The sequence below is a fragment of the Ursus arctos genome, unplaced genomic scaffold, assembly GCF_023065955.2.
Source record: "Ursus arctos isolate Adak ecotype North America unplaced genomic scaffold, UrsArc2.0 scaffold_31, whole genome shotgun sequence".
In the NCBI taxonomy this organism is placed as follows: Eukaryota; Metazoa; Chordata; class Mammalia; order Carnivora; family Ursidae; genus Ursus; species Ursus arctos.
In genome coordinates this window covers 12,031,805-12,053,171 of record NW_026622997.1, presented here as the reverse complement: position 1 = coordinate 12,053,171, position 21,367 = coordinate 12,031,805, and the positions used below count along the sequence as shown (strand labels likewise).

At 36.9% G+C, this 21,367-nt stretch overlaps 1 protein-coding gene and 1 pseudogene across 1 annotated transcript; one reads left to right on the top strand and one right to left on the bottom strand.

Moving 5' to 3' along the window:
- Positions 1 to 1,100: 1,100 nt before the first annotated feature.
- On the bottom strand, positions 1,101 to 19,411 carry SNRNP48 (small nuclear ribonucleoprotein U11/U12 subunit 48). The gene is made up of 9 exons (XM_026511453.4): positions 19,196 to 19,411; positions 15,979 to 16,092; positions 15,660 to 15,720; positions 14,743 to 14,817; positions 9,419 to 9,607; positions 8,857 to 8,978; positions 5,480 to 5,568; positions 4,911 to 5,075; positions 1,101 to 2,910 (listed from the first exon to the last, which is right to left on the bottom strand). Exons 1-9 carry the CDS (start codon positions 19,346 to 19,348, stop codon positions 2,862 to 2,864), a joined length of 1,017 nt encoding a protein of 338 aa, XP_026367238.2. The 5' UTR covers positions 19,349 to 19,411; the 3' UTR covers positions 1,101 to 2,861.
- Positions 19,347 to 20,119, top strand: LOC113264238 (60S acidic ribosomal protein P1-like; annotated as a pseudogene).
- Positions 20,120 to 21,367: the final 1,248 nt, after the last annotated feature.

The window sequence follows — 21,367 nt, the reverse complement described above, 5'->3', positions numbered from 1 at the left end:
GACACTATGTGAGGCAAGTCGCCTTCATCATCCCTAAACCTCACCACAACCCTTGAGAGCATGTTGTTATTCTCAATCTACAGATGAGGAATAGGAGGCATGGAAAGATTAATTTGCCCCGGGTCACAGTGAAGAGGCAGAGCTGTATTGTATACATCTCACTCATCCCAGCACCCTCTTTGATCAAGGCTATTCCTCCCATTATGTGAAGAATTTGTTCCTAACAAGTGCTTCATTTGCATTAAATAGTGTCTGCAATAGCAACTAAAGCCCAGGCTCCCGCTTCATCTCTCTGGATTCCTGAAACTCCGCTTAATTAGCTTTCTCATTCTAGAAGAGGAATCATGGCTTGGAGCTGGAGAAACAACATGGGTTACCAAAGTTCCATGATTATGGGAAATTAGCCTCATAAACATAGTACTCAAGCAACCCAACCCCCAATCCCTTAATTGGTGCCACAAGGTATGATCCTCAGAAGGCACAACTCTCCGCAGCCTGAAGTATTCCTTCACTTGACATTGTCCAGACGCTGTGTAAAGCAACTTTTCTTTTTTCTTTTTTTAAAGATTTATTTAGTTATTTGACAGAGAAAGACACAGAGAGAGCACAAGCAAGGGGAGAGGCAGGGGGAGAGGCAGAGGGAGAGGGAGAGGGAGAAGCAGACTCCCCACTGAGCTGGGAGCCTGATGCAGGGCTGGATCCCAGGACCTGGAGATCATGACCTGAGCAGAAGGCAAGATGCTTAACCATCTGAGCCACCCAGGAGCCTAGCAACTTTTTAAACTGGAAGTGCCTCCTGCCTTTTATTACTAAACCAAAGGACTAAAAGCAAGCTTAGAAGTTTATATTCTATTTTATGGAGGCATCCTTTCTCTTAGGTGACCATACTGGGTTTTTAGATGGGAAACTGACTCAACTTGCTCAGTAAAGATGAATTCAGCTTGCAGCCCCTTGAACCTGATAGATACTACTTTTTTTCTTTCCTGAAAAGGAGCAATAGAAATTACTGGTGGCAATCCAAATGTCTAAAAGCTGTGATGACTTTCCATAACACCAAACTCTCAAATTTGTGACCAGAGTAGGAAATACAACCACAAATGTAATGAAATAAGTGAGGTTTAGTTTAATAATTAATGTACCTGCTGGCTCAATTATAACAACTCAAAAGCAAGCTACATAAAAAGAAATTAGCATCATAAACATACTCAAAAACTACATGTAGATTTTGTTTTTTTATACTCAATGCAACAAAGCTTCACACCAGAACTCTCGGACCTTTATGAACTCACTAAACATAAAAAGAAAGTGTCCTCAAAGACAGATAAAGACCCTACACACACTTTTATAGTGTTAATACTTTTGTGTGACATAGTATATATAGGAGATTAAAAAATATTTTTCAAAGCCAATTTAAAACATTTTATGTAAAATTTACCATTTGACAACTTTCATTAAAAGGCTTGAGATTATCCAACCAGCTTTACTCAAAAGTAAAAAAAAAAAAAAAAAAAAAGACTTGGAAATCATTGATCTAATTAAATTTGAGTGACAAATTCAGTTTCCTATTGATTGTAATCAGTACCCTGGGCCCTCCACAGCAGCCACCCTGACAACGTGTAAATTAAAGCAATCAAGACCATCTAAATATTTGAGAAGTTTCTTAAGTTTTCTTAATTTCTTTTTGCTCACAAATACCTCTCTCTTAAACTTCAGCATAAGCACTATTCTCCTATTGCCGATTAAAAAACATACGCACATCCTCTTCAGAGATCTGTGGCTGCCTAGAGGTAGGGTAGAGAAATTGACTGGTAAAAGGGGTATATGAGAATTTTGGGGGGTGATGGAAGTGTTCTCTATCTTGATCAAGGTGATGACTTCTTGCCTGGGGTATAAGTTTGTCAAAATTCAATGAAACGTACACTTCAAATGGGTGCATTTTATTTTATATAAACAGTACCTCAATAAAGATGATTTACATAAAAGAAAATGACATTATATTTTTAATTTTAATTAAAATCTATTTTTAACTAACAAGTGAAAGATGAATGCCTTTTAAAAATTAATGTATTATGGATAAAGCTAAAGATTTCTTTGACCACTCTCTCAATCCTGGTTTTCATTCCTCATCTCTCCCACCTATACCTCCTCCCCCAAATAATTACTCTTTTAAGTTTGGTATGGGTACTTCTGAACCTTTAAAAATATATTTACATAAATATAAAGTCACAGAAAATGTACAGTATTATATTGTACATAAATATAACTTGTATATATCTTTCTGCAGTTTACTATTTTCACTTAGCATTATGTTTCTGAGATCTATCCATATAAAGTTTATTTCTTTTAAATCCAATATAGTAATCTATCAGACTATATTGTATTTTATTTAACCAGGCCATTCCCCTTCTCACAGAGATTTAGGTTGTTTTTCCCTATTACATTTCACCAGTGTAGTGTAAGTAGTAGTTACTGAGGTGGCCACAGGGATTACAGGTTGTGTTCCAAGGAGACGTTAACCTTAGCTGTAAGGTTTAATTTTTTAAAATGAAAATGTATTCATGTATTATTTATACAGTTTAAGTACTGACTTTAATTAAAGAATTTTCTGATACATAAATTACCACAAAGGATGAAACAAAATCTGTAATAGGAAGCAATCATCTATTAAAATATAAGTAAAACAAAGTTATAGGACATAATAGTGTAGTCATGGTTTGAAATATAAGCACTTACTGAAAATTAATGGTCTGAGCACTAAACAAATCATATAAACATTCTCCTACTCAAAGCAATTGTAATTAAAATGTTGTCAACTGGTTATCATGGCATAAGCATAATTAATACATGCACAAATACCTCATTTATATTTTTTGCTTTCTCCTTTTATGACTATGATGTCTTTCCCCATCCCTGAAATGACAGGAGTGAAAAAAACTATTACAAATGATGGACATTTTAATATCAGAACTTTAAAATAGTAATTCACCAGTAATATACTTCAGAACAAGTTAAAACATGCATTCAGAACTAAACAGTATTGGGGTTTTTTTTGTTTTTTTTTTTAAGATTTTATTTATTTATTTGACAGAGACAGCCAGCGAGAGAGGGAACACAAGCAGGGGGAGTGGGAGAGGAAGAAGCAGGCTCCCTACTGAGAAGGGAGCCTGATATGGGGCTCGATCCCTGGACCCCAGCCAGGATCATGACCTGAGCCAAAAGCAGACACTTAACCGAATTAGCTACCCAGGTGCCCCTATTTAAACTCTAAATATATCCTCTCTAAAGCCAAATTATTTCATTTTACATTTGAGGCTGTCTAATGTATTTAAGTCAATAAAAACCGATCGGAGATGCCAAAAATTACTTAAATGGAAGAAGCATTAACAAACCAGAAAGAAGTAGCACAATAACTGATAATTAATTTGTGTAAAATTATCACAAAATATCATTTATTATATGACTCAAAGGGACTACTAAGCAAATATTTTTATGAGAAGACTAAATCAGAGCTAGCTTAAAACCAATGAACTAAATGAGAGTAAGATGCGTAAAATTATTAAACCAATAAGCATTACTAATTCCTGATCACCAGTGGCCCTGGAGAGGGACAAGATATCATTTGAGAGGCTATTATTAGACAATACTGTGCACATACTACTAAATCAGACATGGACTTGACTTCAAGGAGCTCAGTCTAGTAGGGAGAGTAATAACTTAAGTTCAATAAAAAACACATGGTAGGCAGAGTGCTGACAAAATCAGAAAGATCAGCTCAGCCTCAATGAGTGAGAAGAGGTTTCATGGAAATGACTAGCTGGGTCTTAAAAGACCAAGCAGGCTTTAAAAAATAAAAATTAGGCAGCAGAATCTGATAGAGAAAGGCATAAATGTGGCACAGCACAGATGAGGATTCAGGCTAGCTAAAGCATAATTCAGGCATTTCATGGGGTAGTGACAAAATACAAGGATGGGTAGCCAAGAGTCCTGATCCCGGAGGTTAAGAGTGAAAACTCACTCTGGCACTAAAGTAGGGATGACTCCATATGGGACAAGTTTACAAGTGGTTAGAACAATTAGGAAAACTATCATTTCCCAGGGGGGCAGCAGTACGGATAGAGCAGTAAGGATAGATCAGTAAAGACAGAGGAGGTGCATGTAAAGGTATCCTCCGGTAGAACTGATAGCAATGAGGAACTAACCAGATGGTAGGAATAAAAAAGGAGCAACCAAAATAACTCCATGATTTCTGGCTTAGGTGAACAGATGATGGTCATCCCATTAACCAGAATATGGAATGCTGGGGAAAGAGGGTCAGTATGAGAAAGAGACAGTTCAGTTAGAGACCTGACTAACATTGAGATCCAGGTAGATGCCCCATAGCAGCTGGACTACTGGAATAGATCACAACTGATTTAAATTTATTATTTTAGTATTAGTTCATATCTTCCCAGCTGTCAGAATTCTATCAGTGATATTAACAAGGGCAAAACTGACTTGATATTAAAGTTTGGACTTCTCTCTGAACCTATAGACCCTTTAACTCAGGAATTAGCAGGAGAAAGAAATGAGAAGAAAAAGGAGGGAGGAAGGAGCAGAAGACAGAGATCTGAGCAAACACCTTGTTAACAGAGTTAACTTCCTACCTAAACATTACTTCCCTATGTCCTGGCTAGGAAACAAGGAGCAAAAGAGGGAAATCCATACCCAATAAGGCATGTAGAGAACTATGCCAACAGAGCTATGGTTACTTCAACTGAAATCAGACAAATGATAAGAATTCTCATCAATAACTTCCTCTTACTGTAATTTACTCTTACAATCCATTTTTTCAACACCGTCTACAACAGAAGAATCTATTTACTTCTCAAGAGTAAACAATTCAACATCAGATGATGTAGTGTTAGACTTACCTGTCTTTCCTTCTTCTCGAGTCCCAGCTTTTATCCTTATCTTTATTTCTTTTTCGTTTATGTGGACTCCTACTCCGATCCTTCCTATGTCGTGAATACTCGGCATCCAAATGACTTCCACCAGACTGCCGCGAATCTACTGAAGCTGATCGCCTTTCTTCATTCCTGAAACACAGAAACAACAGTTAGTTTTAACCACTAGTTTCCACCAAACACACAGACACACCAGCTTAAAGTTGAATACTCTATATCAAAACAATGAGAGAGTCAATATAATTAGGCATAACCTCATATTCTATATGACTGGGCAAAGAAATGTAGCTCTTATATGTTTTATGTCTTTACTATTTCACTAATATATTTATCTCTTCAAATTGTCGAAGAGCAATGTCAACAGAAAAACTCTAGTATAATAATCTTGAGCAATGACAACATGAAAGAATTAAAGTATTTTAATGAATTATGGTGTGCTATTATTAATGGTCTTGGAAATGCTAAAATTTAGTTAAAAAATTATTATGGAACAGAATAAAAAGAGAATATTTTCACCAGTAAACACCATGACATACTTTTCAGCATCATCCTCTGCTCTTTCCTGCTCTTCTTGCCAATGACTACTGAGTTCTTCCATGTGCACATTTATGACATCCCGAATCACCTCAGGAGAGATAAGCACCCAATTTCAGATAAGAAAGATTTTTCAAAAAATTATATAAAACTAGAAAAATCACTGTTAACAATCTTCCAAATACTTGGATGTCATCCAAATATTTGGATGATAGAATAGACTGTGGGACATGAGCAGTTTAGAGAACATAAAAAAGTCAATGGTCAAACTGCGGTATGAATGGTAGATGAAAGTACTATAATTATTGATAAACTTGCTCGGTGATCACTATATTATGATTTCATTAGGAAAACTAACCCTATTCTTAAGAAGTAGTCAGGGGTATGTAACTTACTCTCAAACAGTTTAGAAAAAAAATAACATACAGCTAGAAATCAAAAGAGAGAAAAATGTACATAAAAAGAGAGAGTGCAAATGACAAGCAAATGGGACAAAATATTAACAGATGATCTGGGTAAAGGATATTCAGGAGTTCTTCGTACTATTTTTAGTTTTGCAACTTATTTGTATATTTGAGATTATTTACAAATAAAATTTTTCAAAACTTTTATAATTAAGTCAAGATGACAGACAAAATATGAAACATTCTAGTCACTTCACAGATACTTTCCTAAGAGACTATATAAATCCCTTACCTCTAAGAACCACTTGGAAGTTTTTTCTTTCCTATTTATCCATGCAATCAAGCATAGGGCTGGTCAACTGGGAGGCACAGGTGAAACTAAAATAGAAGCTTACATTTCCCTCATACCTAATTAGGAAAAGTTTTAAGAAGGTACAGGGGATAACTGAATTTAAATTAAAAAAGAAAAAAAAAAGAAAAGGGTTCCTGGGTGGTTCAGTTAAACGTCTGCCTTCAGCTCAGGTCATGATCCCAGGGTCTTGGGATAGAGTCCTGCATCAGGCTCCCTGCTCAGTGGGGAGTCTGCTTCTCCCTCTACCCTCTCACTCCCCCTGCCCCCACTCTTGATCTCTCAAATAAATAAATAAATAAAAGGTACGGGGGGACAAGGGGCAATCTCAAAGACACACACTATATAGTTCAGGACTGGCTGAGTTTCTCCCCTCTTTAAAGAGACTTTCAATGGCTCCCAAAGTAAAATGGAACAATGTCCAAAATCCTTGTAGAGCCTTTGAAGCCTTTCATGATGTTACTGCATCACGTAATTGAAGCCAGCCTTATCTCTTATTGGATAGTTCAGAAACCCTAAGCTCTAGCCACCTTGGATTACTGATGGGTCTATGGAAAACTCCTGTACTTGCATATATTTTTAGGAACACTAGCCCTTAGACCTGGAATATCTTTATCCACCATTTCCCCTCCTCTACCATATTCTCTTGTGAAAATCTAAGACATGTGACATGAGTCACACACACACCTAAATTCCCACTCCCAGCTCTAGCGCTTCCAGAGTAGCAACATGACTCCCTGACTAGCAGCAGCTCTACATGAGCTCCACGAGGCCCGAATACTACTGGATAGTTTCCAGGTTCACCACATAGGAAAGAGCCTATGAATAGACATTCTTTACCGTTCCTGCTTCTCCCTTTCCTTCGAATGCTATCTTCTCTATAAAACCTATACCAATTCTATCTTAAAAAGAATCGCTCCTTTCTCCCACATACTTTGATCTCACTTTATTTTGCAATCTGTATTTTGAAAGATGTTTCACTTGATAAACTATACTAAGCCCCTTGCAGGTGGGGTCTGTGTGCCATTTATCTTTACCCACCCAACAGCAGTGCTATGCATAGTAAGTACAGGAGGTGATAAATGTTTTTCTAAAATTTGACAAAGTTTAGGTTCTAGTCCAAAGCAAACAAAAATTATAAGGAGATGAAGGAAGCTAGAAAAAGATAAAATGTTGAAAAAGCCATGACCAGAAATATGGTAAGTCACTGAAAGATTTGTAAACACTGAAGTTTTTACAGATGAAAGGTATTTCGTATCTGCTTCCAAAACTATCAGTGTGGAGGAAGGAGAAAGTAGGAGGTAGTGAGTGAGGATATAAATAAAATGACAAAGCCATATGCTGATAATTGTTGAGGCTGAGTGACAGGGACAAAAGGGTTCACTATTCCATTTACTTTAGTATATGTTTGAATATTTCCATAATAAAAAGTTAACCATAAAACTGTGAAGAACACTAGCAGCAACACTTACACTTGATTACAAGGTAACAAGACTAGAGAAGAAACAACTGATACCACCAAGTATTTGAGGGACTAAAGAATACTTAGGTAGTATGACATGGTCCCAGACCTCTACTGGAAGAGAAAGTCTAGAACATATACTGTAGAACATATATTGTAAAAAGAATAGCATAAGATTAGTACTAAGCTATGTGGTACAGAGAGCATAAAAGCAATCAACCAGTGAATGGCTGGGTCAACTAGCACCTTATGGAGCCACAGGCCTTAAATTTCTCAAGATTTAAAAGAGCAACGACAAAGAACATTTCAGGTGAGCAAACAACATATTATTTGGACACAAAGATAAGAGTAAATTTGTGTAATCAGATATAGTTTAAGAGACAAGCTTGACTAAAGCAAAAGAAAATATTTGGTAAAATGAGGCTTAGATTATAGACAGTCTTAGAAATCATAGAGAGAAGTAAGAAATAATGTGGTAAGAATTTAGAGATTCAATGAGGAAATTATTTGTAGAGTTTGGGCAAGGTAATTCACGTACCAAAAAATTCATCAACTCTATCCACTAAAAGAAGTCTGAAAATAAGTCCAGATATATATCAAGAGATTAATGTATAAATAATTTATGACAGATATTTCTCAAGCCCAACTATTTAACAGAGTACATAAAAGCACACTAAAATTTCTGTAAGGAAAAGACAAAGGCTATTTGTTGACCAATTTCTATGTCCACAATGCATTATCTCAATCAATTCTTACAACAACCCTACAAAGTCTACATAAGATGTATAAAACGAAAAAAACTGATACTTAAATGCTCAAATAAGTTGTTTAAGTCAAACAGCCAATGATAAACAGCAGGATCAAAACTCTAACTCAGGTCTAAGGCCAAAATCTATGCTTCTATCATGATGTAATGCTACTTTCTCAAATATAGGTATTTTTTTAGGATATAGCCTCTTTACATAAGATTTTTGTACCCTGAAAAACCTTTGCCTAGGACAGTGGATCTGAAAGGAATGGAGCAAATACAAATCAGGTGTGGCCGCGTTGAAGGTACTTTCTTTCAGATAACCTCTAAGGAACTGTGGACATCCACACAGCGGACTTAGAAAACTAAGGGAAATTTCTGTTCTCAACAAAGCTCTAAAATAATATAAAACTTACCTCAGTATAAGATTTCTTGGTTATGTGAACATTCTTAGCTCTATAGGACTGGCGTCTTCGTTTATAATCTCTCACTTCTGCCAGGATTTCAAGGTAAGATTTTGGACTTTTTCGACTATTATCTAATAAAAGAATAAAATAAAATTATTATATTTTTGGAAGCTTTTAAATTCTTATGAATTAGCAGGGAGAAAGACCACAGTCATCCCATATTTCAACATGTTTCCATGCATCTAAAAACATCCTAAAAATTTTATATTATAGAAATAGGCTGTTTTATATAATTCTTTTTCTCTAGCCATTAGTTGAACCTAAGATTGTTAAGGTACAAAGATCCAGCACAGCTCTAAGTTAACTAACAATCTTACAGAGGAAGGTATGCTTAATGTAAAAGTCAGGGAGCAAAATTCCATGCACTGAGTAAACATCTTAACCTATATGTGAATATGAGATAATGCAAAACCATCCTATTCCAATTCAAAGTGGTCTGACAACTAAATCTTAGTAACACACAAAGAATGAAATGACAATTAAGAAATATAAAACGACATTCATCTCAAACCTTGATTGACTTTGGCAGCCAAGTCCACAAAGAGATCACTGTCATTTTCAATAATTTGTGAATCAGAGCGCTTTTTCTTCGTCTCCTCCATTACAAAATCATAGAGGGCAAGACGATCAGCTTGGGTTAGATCACAAACACACCGTTTGTGATTCAGAGGAACTTCAACAGGTAATGAAGAATAAATCCCTAAAGTAAAAATAAAACCACAAGAATAAACAATACATGAAGCACTGTGGACTTAAAATCTACTCCTTATCTTTAAACATGCGCTGAAATAATGCAATATTAACACAACTGTTTTCATAGTAATCCCTTAATATGCAAAATATCCATCTATGTGATAAACGGTAAACAGTGACTTTATCCTCAATGCTATATCCACAGAAAGGATGTACTGTGGATGTTTGCTATTCTCTCCAAAAAAGACAGATCCCATGAAGGTAGGCAGTAATAACCATGAGATAATTTGCTCATAAGAAAACCTTCCAGGTAACAATTTTTAAAAGGCTACCAATATTATAAAAGTAGATATTAACTTTCTTTCTGTTTATATGCTTTTCCCCATAAAAGCTGGGGCAAAAATGATTTCAATAGGTAATATACATTTCAATAGGTAATATACATTGTAGTCCCTCAGAAAATAAATTACTGAAATACAAAAAACGTGTAAAAAATGTCTTTTTTTATATGAGACATTAAGTGTTTCATATTCAAAATATATCCCACTTGTCAGAGCTAGGGACCAAATCACAATTACTTAAGTAGCAGAAATCCCAACCTTCCTCAGACCAGAGAAAGACAGATTAAACTGAGACTAAATTTTTAATTTTCTGAAGAGGAAGCATATTGGCATAACCAAATTAATTTTAAAAAGTTAACAGCAGCGCCCCCCCAATAGTCACAGAACTTTCTAAAATCTGTTCATTAATGAAAGAAAGTAAATACAATACCTTGATATGATGTATTAAACATTGAAGAAAATTTTTGTTTTGAGATTCAAATTTTCTCAAAGAAATAAAAAAAGTATTGTAACTGTAAATAAAGCAATTGTTTTAAAACAATTCTTTCTAGCCTTCATTATTCACTGATGCAAACAATGAACAGGAGCTACTAATGTTTCCTAGGTTACCCTAAAGTAATAACTCTGGTTCATAGAACAAGGTAAGATCAGTAGCTCTTCCCAGATACTTTTATTTGATAAAGTCTAATCTCAATGACTTCCTAGGTAAAGAAGCAAAAGAAAAATTAAAACAAGAGCAAACTATGAACTAAGCACCACAACATACAAAAAAGAGGTGACTTTACATTCGTCTACAAATTAAGAGGAGTGCTACATTGAATATGAGTTCGTGAACAGCCATGGATAACAATACATGGTCATCTGTATTAGCCGAAGGGTTCTGAATTAGTACAGAAGGGTTTCCTTTCAAGTCAATCAATTTCGTTCTAATTCTGGTAGACACTAGGAAAAGTGTTTTTATGCAGGCAGGTGTTAAAACAGTTAACTTTGTACTGTAAAAATGACTTAGCTTTAATAAGCCTAATTCCCTTGAATATAGGCTATAAAAAGCTGGGAGAAAAATACAAAGATTAGAAAACACTGATATATTATAAACAAGCTCCACATAAACCTTTGCCTGTTACTTTTAGAGAAAGAAATGTAATTTCCTCCTTAAAATATTCTGGAGTTGTCTTACTCATCTTAAATTTCTGTATGGTGAAGATTGATACTTAAATTCCTTGAAATTCAACTAAAATTCCAAAGACTATAATATTGTGACAGTGGTTAAGATAAAGTTTAGAAATTTGAGTGATACTTTTAAAAGGATATCATTTGCAAAAAGGATACTGCATATCTTTAAATAGGGAGTATATTCAGGTTCCTAATTCCTCTTTATACTCACCCCAATTACTGAAAAAGAAAAAGTACAGGAAAAGTTAAACAACAAACTGCATTCAAATCATTCAGAACATAGATATTTCTGACAAAAAAAAAAAAAAGGATAAACACAAATAAGCTTACATTTCCATAAAAAGTTAATTTTCAAACATAAGCTTCTATATGATTTAGAAGTATATCTGAATGTGTTGTGATCATATTAAATTCTGTGATCCTCTATCTACTTTTTTTTTGTAGTAGCTTTTTTAAAATTGTGGTAAAATATACATTACATAAAATGTACCATTTAACCATTTTTAAGTGTACAGCTCAGTGGCATTAAGCACATTACACTGTTTTGCAACCATCACCTCTATCCATCTCCAGAACTTTTTCATCACCCAAATGCAAACTCTAATCTAGCTTTTTAGTAACTCTAATTCTTTCTTTTTAGTCACCTTTGCCATGACAGAGCATGTTAAACATATGACATATATTATTAAATACTCATAAAAAGTACTGGTTCAAAGCTACAAATTCAGAATTTTACGGAGAATCATACAGAGTCAATTTCCAAACATCACAGAAAAAGAAATTAAGGCCCATAGAGGTAAAATGACTTGCCCAAGTCTCACAAGTGGTAGGAACAGATTAGGCCTAGAAACCATTCTACTTGGGTCTCTTGAGGGTTCTTTAGTGTAATACACTGATCTTCAAATCATGGCCATGATTCAAATATACGTCATGAAACTGAAGTACAGCAAATAATACTGAAGGAAAAAGATAAACCACTAAATATAAAATGACTGTTTATGATTAAAATTAGCATCTTGGTAATAAAATTAACCAAGGTAATTATATCTGAAAATAAGTAAGTAGATTTAATGGTTGTTTCAAGCTTTCACAAAGGTTAATGAATTGAGAATTCTGTACACTGTGTAGAGACCTGGTATGAGTGACGAAATGGAAGCATAAATATAACTCATCAAACTTAAAATTTAGTACATGACAAACAAAATATTAATTAAATGGGAAACTGTAAAATTGCTCGTTAGTCATTCTTCCTTCAGAGTAAATAAATCAGTTAGATATTAAAAGAGATTCTTGTTCTGGGCTGTAAGATTTTAAAATGTCTAAGACATAAGTGGGCCACAAAAATAAGGTCTACTGAGAAACCGTAGAACTCTATACAAGATGAAAAAAAGTTTTAAAAAGAGGGTCACAGATCATATAACAAATTCTTAAGTTAAATCTTAAGAGAGCGCCAAAACAAAATAAAAGTTCCTCTTAACTTTCTACTGAAGGAACTATTTATTCAAAGTAATTCTTTGCTTTTGTAAAGAACTAAACGCAAGATCCAAATCTACCTTATTACTTAGTCATATAAATAAAAAAACTTGAGAACATTCTCTAAATTACTCACATATATAAAATTCTCACCCATCTCATTATCTTAATATCACTTTCTATATATTAATGTGCTTAGAAATTAAATTGCTTAGACATAAGCAGTCAATTATTAGAGCTCAGGCTAGTTTAGCATTCATTATCTCCGTTACCCTAAACAACACTACAAGACAGTTTTATACCACACGCAAGGAAACAAAACCTCAGAAAAACTGTCCTTTGTACCAGGCCAAGCAACTAGTTTCTTTCTTTAAAGTAGGCTTACACAAACCATAATAAATAAAGAGCAGTACTAATAATAGCAAGCAGTTAGTAGGTACAGATTTGAAGTTTGTGGTATTATTCTACTTAATTATAACAGACATAATAAATAATGAATATATTTAAGCAGTGATTCCTAGTCCATAAATTTCACTTAAATGTAGTTCCTATCAGAAAACAGAATAACTCAGTTCAGAGTATGTACCGAATCCAACACTTGGTTCTCAATCCAGTGCAGCTATTACCAAGTCTTGCTATTATCTAGCAAAGCAGTGTTAATCCGTTTCTGTGTGCCTCTATTTCTTCACCTAATATGGAGGGGAAAATAGTTGCCCAGCCTATGTAAGTACATTATGAAAGAGAAATGAATACATAAAAGAGCTATGAAGAAAGAATCTCTTTTAAAAATCCCAAGTATTGATAGCCTTCAGAACAAACACACCAGAAACCTTATCGTTACTCTCAGACAGTGTGTGTTTCCTCAACGAAGACGCTGGATTAGATGATCTGCCAGTTCTTTTTCAACTCCAAAATAAATTCAGTGAATCTAACTAGTTACATCAAAAAAGGCCTCTAACTATTAACCCCTACAAAAAAACAATAGCAAAAATCTTCTACTTTATTGGCTCATTAGCTAAACAGGAGTAGGGAGTAGAATCAACAACAGGAGCCAAAAAAAAGGCTTGACTGATCGTAGTTCAGTAATCTCTTTGAGCCAAATGTCTCCCTCAAAGGGAAAACAAAACAAAAAACTTGGAATTTAGCAAAAAGTACATAAAAATGGGAGTTTTAAAACAGGAAATACAAGAAATGTTCTGTCTATGGTATGGAACCACTGTAATGTACACTAAGGTAAGAGAGTTCTCTCCTGAAGCCACAGTGCAACTTAGGAAAAAATCAAGTCCAGATACTGGCTTAGAACAATGGGTAAAGACTGAACTTCAACAAGGGAGAAACAAATCCTAACTATGGACTAATGAATAGAATTCACCCAGAAAGAATAACGAGGGGGAAGAAAAGGTAAAGATGTCCAGGGAAAGCTACCTTCAGAAGGTTCAAAGACAACTCAGAAATCCTTCTAAGACGAGCAAGTCATGCTCTGGCTACATGTTATCCCTAGGTTCAGAAATCTATTAACTCTGTTTACTCATTTACATATATGCTTCCAGTGGATTTTCTTTTCACTACCTAAAAGCTCATACTTAAAAATTCTAACCTGTTTTCTGCTGAAGTAAGTCCCAGGCAGAAACTCTTAACCCAGCTTCAAAGCTAGGTATGAAGGGATCCACAAACTTTCTGACACTCTTTGTAAAACTTTGTGTTTGGGCTTTATTTGAAGGGGCAGCTGTGGAGACGGCTCTCCTTTAGCATAAGTCCTTCCTTTTACAGTGCATTTCAACATTCTTAAATTTAACAATAGACTAATTCTCAAGAGAGAGAGGAAATCTCAGAGTAAGACAGTCTCAATGGGACTCAGTTACCGAATAATCATAATAAAAATTATCTACAAAGTAATTTCACCTATCAGGTGATTCCAAAGCATGAACCCCTAGCTAAGACAGTAGCTAAGATTGCTCAAATACTCTGCTGTATTTGAGCAGAAAATATCTACTAAATGAGGCTGGCACCAAACATACTGGTCTAATGTTAAAGGTAAAATGTAACTTTCTCATGTAACTATTTCCACAAGATTTTTCTTAAAAATTAGTAACATTTGCTAATGGAACAAAAATAGTTCAGATAATTAATTAGCTCAAACTATGATGCCACTTACTTTGATTATAACAATCACCATCTTTTCCAACAGCAGTTCTAGCTTGTTTAATTATCTGGAATTGTGAGTCCTTATCTGTCAAAAAAGCACCCATAAACACAATATGAATCATCAGTGTTCACAATTAAATTATTAACTTATTTCCAATTCAAGCTCTTTGGGCACATTGAGAAACCTTCCAGAATCTTAAAAGTGAAAAAATCTACATTGCTTCCTAGGGAATCTGAATGCAGAATGCTTTCAGATCTAGCTAGAACCCAGTAAGTAACTAGATTTCAGGCAGTTTACAAAACGTTATCACCAGGCATGATGCAGTAGCTGCTGCAAATTTTAACAGCCAATAACAGCTATCATTTTTTTTTAATCCAGCTAAGTGTCAGGCACTATTCTAAGCGTTTTACATATACTACATCATTTAATCCTCACAAAGGTGCTATTATCATCATCCCCCGTTTTATGAAGAAATTTAGGCAACAGAAAGGTGTAATTACTTGCTGAAAGTCACAAACCTATTAATGACAAAACCAGGAGTTGAGTCAGGGCATTCTGATTACAGAGCCTGGAATTTTAACATCCACATATGCCATGAACACTTGGAACACACTTCCATCATCAGTCTGCAAACTGTGTTGTGTGGTCAGATTTTTGTTATATCCAAGAAAGAAGGTATCCGTCTTACTGTACAAACCTTTTCAGGGTTTTTCACTGCCTATTAATATAAGCCTGGTCTCTACATTCCAGATTAAGCAAACTAGTTTCACTGTACATTAATTAACCCTATATTCTCTTAAGGTACGAAACGTCCTTCTTAATCACAAGCATACTTATAAAGTCCATTCTTTTGATAATTCAAAAATGAAATATCAATGCCTATACTAAGATATTTTAAAATTATAATCTGTTAAATTAATACTTACTCAAAGTAATTGAAGGTACCTTCACATTCTCATAGAAAAAATCAGAATTATACATTTGATCCTAAACAGTAAAAACAAAAAACAAAAATTAGTATTCGTGAGTGACCAATAATTGACTACTTTAAGATCTGACACCAACCAACAAGAGATTACTATCGTTTAAATATTTCTTACAAAAATTTGTGAAATTAGGCAAATACCATTCTACCCCACAAATGACTAGTATTTTATGGCAGAAAACTTGACACTATACCTTCCAAATATTCTGAATTTATTCACACATGAAGTACATGACATATACATAATAAACATATGGTACCTCTTCTTCTTTGGTATAGCCCAGTTTTCTCAATCTACAAGACACCATGTGCTTTGCTAAAGATGATTTAGGCATGTGATGATTGGAATCATAGGGGCATATCACAATTTCATCCTATAAAAAAAGAAAGAGAAGCAAAGAAAAAAGAATTTTTTTTAAAGATTTATTTGAGAGAGAGAGAGAGAGAGCGCACGTGGGGAAGAGGGGGAGAATCTCAAGCGAACTCCTTGATGAGCCCTGAACCCAGGTGGGGCTGGCTCCTACCACCCATGAGATCCTGACCTAAAGCAAAACCAAGAGTCGGACACTTAACCAACTGAGCCACCCAGGTGCCCCAAAGGAACGTAATATTCAAATGATTATACCATTAAATGATTACTACTTGATTAAGTAGTACTATCCACTTATCTCCTCTTCTGGAGGCCTCTTTCCCAACCCCCTGTATGATGTATGTTCATATTTAAAAAAAAAACAAAAAACTTCCCTCAATCTCTCTCTCCTTTATAGCCCTCTCTCCACCTCTTCAAAGCCCAACCCTTTAAAAGATTTGTTTACAAACTACCAGTCAGTAGATCACTAAATCTTCTTGCTAAAGAAGATGTGTCAAAGCCCATGTCAGCCTCTTTAAAATATTTGACCTCTTAGAAGGTCACAATACAATTGCCCATTTCTGTCATCCAGATACAGTCTTCATGTTCTACCTCTCTAGTTCTTCTACTTGGTCTTCTCTAAAGATGCCTTCCTTGTTCTACCTGTACGCCTTTAAATGTTGATGTTGCACATAAGTCAAACCAGTGACATTTTGCCATTTGATACACACTTACTGGAAAATCTCATGGCTTCAATTTTCACTATAGAGTAATGGCTCCCAAAATCTAGATCTGTAGACCTTGTTTCTCTTTTGAATACCTTATACTAAAAACACTAACAATTCAATATAACAAAAACAAATTCATTATATTCATGGTCTCCTGACCCCAAACCTGTTCCTCTTCTGTCTCCCAGTTTCAGTAAAAGGTCCCATTTCCTAATGCAGAAAACCACCTCTTCTCCCTCATTATTGACATCTAATCAATTACCCGGTCCTTTTTACTCCTAAGTAACTCTGAAATCCCTGCACATAATCGATCCTCACTGTTACTTCCCCACTTCAGGACATCAGCTTCGTTCTCCTGGATTACAACAGCCATTGCCTAACTGCTCTGCTTCTAGACCTGTTGTCCCTCCCATACTCCACACTGTGGCTACTATGAAACCCAGGTCTGCCACTTACAGACTATGCGAACTTGGTCAAGGTATTTTACCTTTCTTTGCCTCAGTTTCCTCAACTATTAAATGGGTATAATAGGACTCTTGTCACAGAGCTATTATGAAGATTAAATAAATTATACAGGAGTTTATACACATAAAGCAATTCAAACAGGGCCTGGTACACAGCAAGTGTTCAAATATAAGAAATTATTAGTTTATTAAAAGGCAATATGATGATATAGTCTGGCTTAAAATACTTCCATGCTTCCCCATTTCCCTCAATTAAACAACAACAACAACAAAATCCAGATTCTTTAATACGGCTGACACAAGGACCTTTAAGATCTGGATCCTTCCCACCATCATTCCCCTTCTTCTCTACAGCCTATGCTTAGCTATCCTTAACCACCTTAGGTTTCCTGATCTGGTTACACCCTTTTCTCCTGACTTCCCCTACCACTGATGCTTCCTCTGTGCTTCACCTAGCTAATTCAGCACACTTTTATCAGCTTAGAATTGACTTTATCCAGGAAACCTCTACTGTCCTACCACAGCCTATAATAAACAGCTATTCCAACCCACCCTTCATAGACTTTATCACACGATAATGTAGGCTGGTTTCTCTGGATTTCCCCTCACTATGACAAGATGGTAAGATCTATGACAGAACCTGTAACTGTTGTTCACTGAACTTCAGTATTAAAACACTCTAGCAAAAAAGTGAGGCTTCATTAACTATGTGGACTGCACCTATTCCAGGAATGATGGATGTCAACTACTGGGATTTTTAAACTAGTCACTCTCTTGAATATCAGATGTTGATTCTGTAACATTTAGATGTACACTCACAGCTCTTTGTCATAATTTTGGAATTTTACAAAGAAGCTTTAGAGAGGCAGCATAGCAATTAAACACAAATTCTCAGGAGCCAGAATGCCTGGGTTCAAAATCCCAAATGCCATTTACTAGCAGTGTATCCTTGGACAAATTACCACCTCTCTGGGTTTGTTTTCTCATCTATAAAATGCTGCTAACAGTACTCATAGAGTAATTACAAGTATTAAACGAGGTAACTAAGGTACAGTAAGTGGCATAAGCAAAGTGCTATTTAAGTGCTAATACAAGAAATTTCAGGTTACTACTGAGTAAACAGTGTTAAGGAAGGCCATGGTAGGCCCCACTCAATGAAATTCACAGTTTCAAACACCCCTCTAAACAAATTTTAAAATTTCCACGACGCCTTCAATACAAATAAATGTGAATAAATGTGAATTGTTTGCGTATAAGTCAAATATGCCTTAGGTGTCTTTGGGGAATCCATCATGTAATTTAAACCTGGGAGAAATTATCACAGCGTGATGAACCCCGAAAGAGCATTAGAGATTATGAATTATCCCACACTGAAGCGCTTCTCTTCCTCCCATCCCAAAAAAACAAACAAAAAATCAGGATTGTTCACTCTAATACACCTACCTACATTTTTTAAAGCAATTCTAATGTTCAAAAGAGTTGCTAGTCAGCATCTCTTAGTGATACCCTCTAATAATCCTAGAATCGATGCTGTCCCAGTAGAATTTTAAGGCAGAGAAAGGTGAACTGAACTCCCAAGCTCTCTTGACGCCGGATCTGGCGCAATTGCGGTATCCATGTGACAGATGACAAAGCAAACGGCCAACACCTCTGCTAGCAGCACTCTGAGGCCGATTCACCTACTCTCGAGTTAAAGCCCAGACCTGCCACCCCTCCTCACCCACCGCATTTTCACCTTTTCCTCGAGCCGAAGTTCCGCGGAAGGAGCGCCTGTGCCCCACCCGAGGCCCGCCGGCGTCCAGGGCGCTCCAGGCCCGGTCCCGGGAGCCCAGCACGCTCCGCAGACGGGCGGCAGCTCCCACGCGGATTCCTCCCCCGCCACAGAAGACCGCAGGCTGAGGGCCCCCAAAAGGACCCGCGCACAAGCCCCCCTCACCTCTGCCGCCTCCTCCCCGGGGTCCAGCCGATCCAGGCTCCAGCCCAGGGACGCCGTCACCTCCTCCAGCGTCCGGCAGCAGCTCTCCACGAACTCGTTAAGCTCCTGCTGCAGCCGCCGCCGTTCCTCCACCGGGGGCGGCTCGCCCTCCATGGCCGCAGCCGACCCGCCAGAAGGAAGCCGCGGAACTGCCGGCGCCGCGCGCGGGCCTCTGGGAACTGTGGGCGGGACCAGGCCGCCACGTGACTGGAACCGCCTATAGGGAAAGGCCCGGGAAGCTGTCCTTATGAAAGGTGTTCCCTGGTGTCTTCCAGGCGGCGCTACTGGTGCCACTGCTCCTGGATGCGTTTTCGCCTGGGCTTCCCTGAACTGCTTTCCCTCCCGCCCCCCCCCCCCAACTTTTCAAAAGATGGTTTATATCGCCTTTCCTCAGCTGCCGCTAAGATGCATGGTCTTTCCGATGAAGCTAGGCCACTTTGGGATGAGGTCTTCGCTTCAAACGGCGACTAGCACAGGCTTCCGGCAGGGCACTTGCCTCCACCTCGGAGCTCCCCGGCATCCTCACCGCTCTCATGCTGCACGACGATGAGGTGGTGGTCACGGAGGATAAGATCAGTGCTCTCATGAAATGTTGAACCTTTCTGGCCAAGCCTCTTTGGAAAGGCCCTGGCCAGTGTGAGCTTTGGGAGTCTCATCTCAACGTAGGGGGTGGTGGACCTGCCCCAGCGGCTCCCGCTGCACCAGCCAAGGTGCTGCCCCGTCCACCACTGCTGCCCCTGCTGAGAAGAAAGTGGAAGCAAAGAAGAATCCGAGGAGTCTGATGATGACATGGCTTCGGTCTTTCTGACTAAAACGTCTTTAAACATGTTCAGTAAAAAGCTGAACTTAAAAAAAAAAATAGTTCATATCTACAGAAAAGCTTAAAGAGAGTAGTACAACAAGCATTTGCATAGCCATCCACCAGCTCATTGTTAATATTTGCCCACGTTTGCTTTCTCTTGCTCTACACACACACACACACACACACACACACACACACACACAGAGCCCCACATATTTATTTTTGCAGAATTATTTGAAAGTCAGTTGCAGCTGCTTCAACCGCCAAATATGTCTGTATGCATCTCCTAAGAATAAGGACATTGTCCTACATAACCACCATACATGGTCAAATCTAAGAGAATTAATAATTTCATAATATCAACCAACGTTCAGTTTATATTCAAATTTCCCTTATTGTCCCCCAAATTCCTCTCATATCTATTTCTTTCGTTTTTTCAACCCATGAGCTGTAATTAGCTATTGTCTCTTTTAACCTAGAACATCTCCCCAGCCTCCTTTTCAAATTAAGTCACTGAATTTTGTCAGGAGCTGCAGTCAATTGTCTTGTAGAATGTTCCTCTTTCTAGATTTATCAGATTTTCCCCCCTTATGATTAAGTTTTGCTCAAGCATGTTTGCAAGGAGATGTGTGTGACTATTACATCTTATACAGAACACATATCTTAAATTCTCCTTCTATTAGTAATGCTAAATTTGATCATTTGGTAAAGGTAGATGGTTATATCACTCCTTTGTAAGACATTTCCCTCTGTGGGATGATACTTCGAGGCCAAATGAATGTCCTGTTCCTCAAAAAACTCACACAATCCTTCCACAAATCTGTCATCATGTAGGAGTTACAAATGATGATTCTCTAATACTGTCATGGCTTCTATATTTGTTAATTGGCATTTGTACCATACCTTCATTTTGTTGTTCACTATGGAATCAAGGGATTTTAAAAATTATTATTGATATAAGGTTTTTAAATGAACTATTACAGGGTCCCTGGGTGACTCAGTCGGTTAAGTGTCTGTCTTTGCCTCAGGTCATGATCGCAGGATCCTGCACCTGGCTCCCTGCTCAGTGGGAAGTTTATTTCTCCCTCTCCCTTTGCCCCTCCTCCCTGTTCATGCTCTCTCTCTCTCTAAAATAAATAAAGTCTTAAAAAAATAAATTCGTTATTACATACTCCATTACCATCATAATTCTTGCTGAAGCTCAAATTGTCCCAAATTTGACCTGTGGAAGCCACTTAAACCACTTTGTGTCTCTTTGACATGTCCCATCAGTCTTTGAGTATTTCCTTTTCCTTGGTTTGATTAACCCAAGCTTACTTTGTACATTTCCT

What these genes read in the sequence shown, in the direction of transcription:
- SNRNP48 (XM_026511453.4), bottom strand. Translation starts at nt 19,348, where the DNA reads ATGGAGGGCGAGCCGCCCCCGGTGGAGGAACGGCGGCGGCTGCAGCAG. An exon ending in GGTACCTTCAATTACTTTGA is followed by an intron (nt 14,818 to 15,659) that starts GTAAGTATTAAT and finishes CTTTTTTGACAG; the next exon opens with ATAAGGACTCACAATTCCAG. An exon ending in TCGAGAAGAAGGAAAGACAG is followed by an intron (nt 2,911 to 4,910) that starts GTAAGTCTAACA and finishes CTGTCATTTCAG; the next exon opens with GGATGGGGAAAGACATCATA.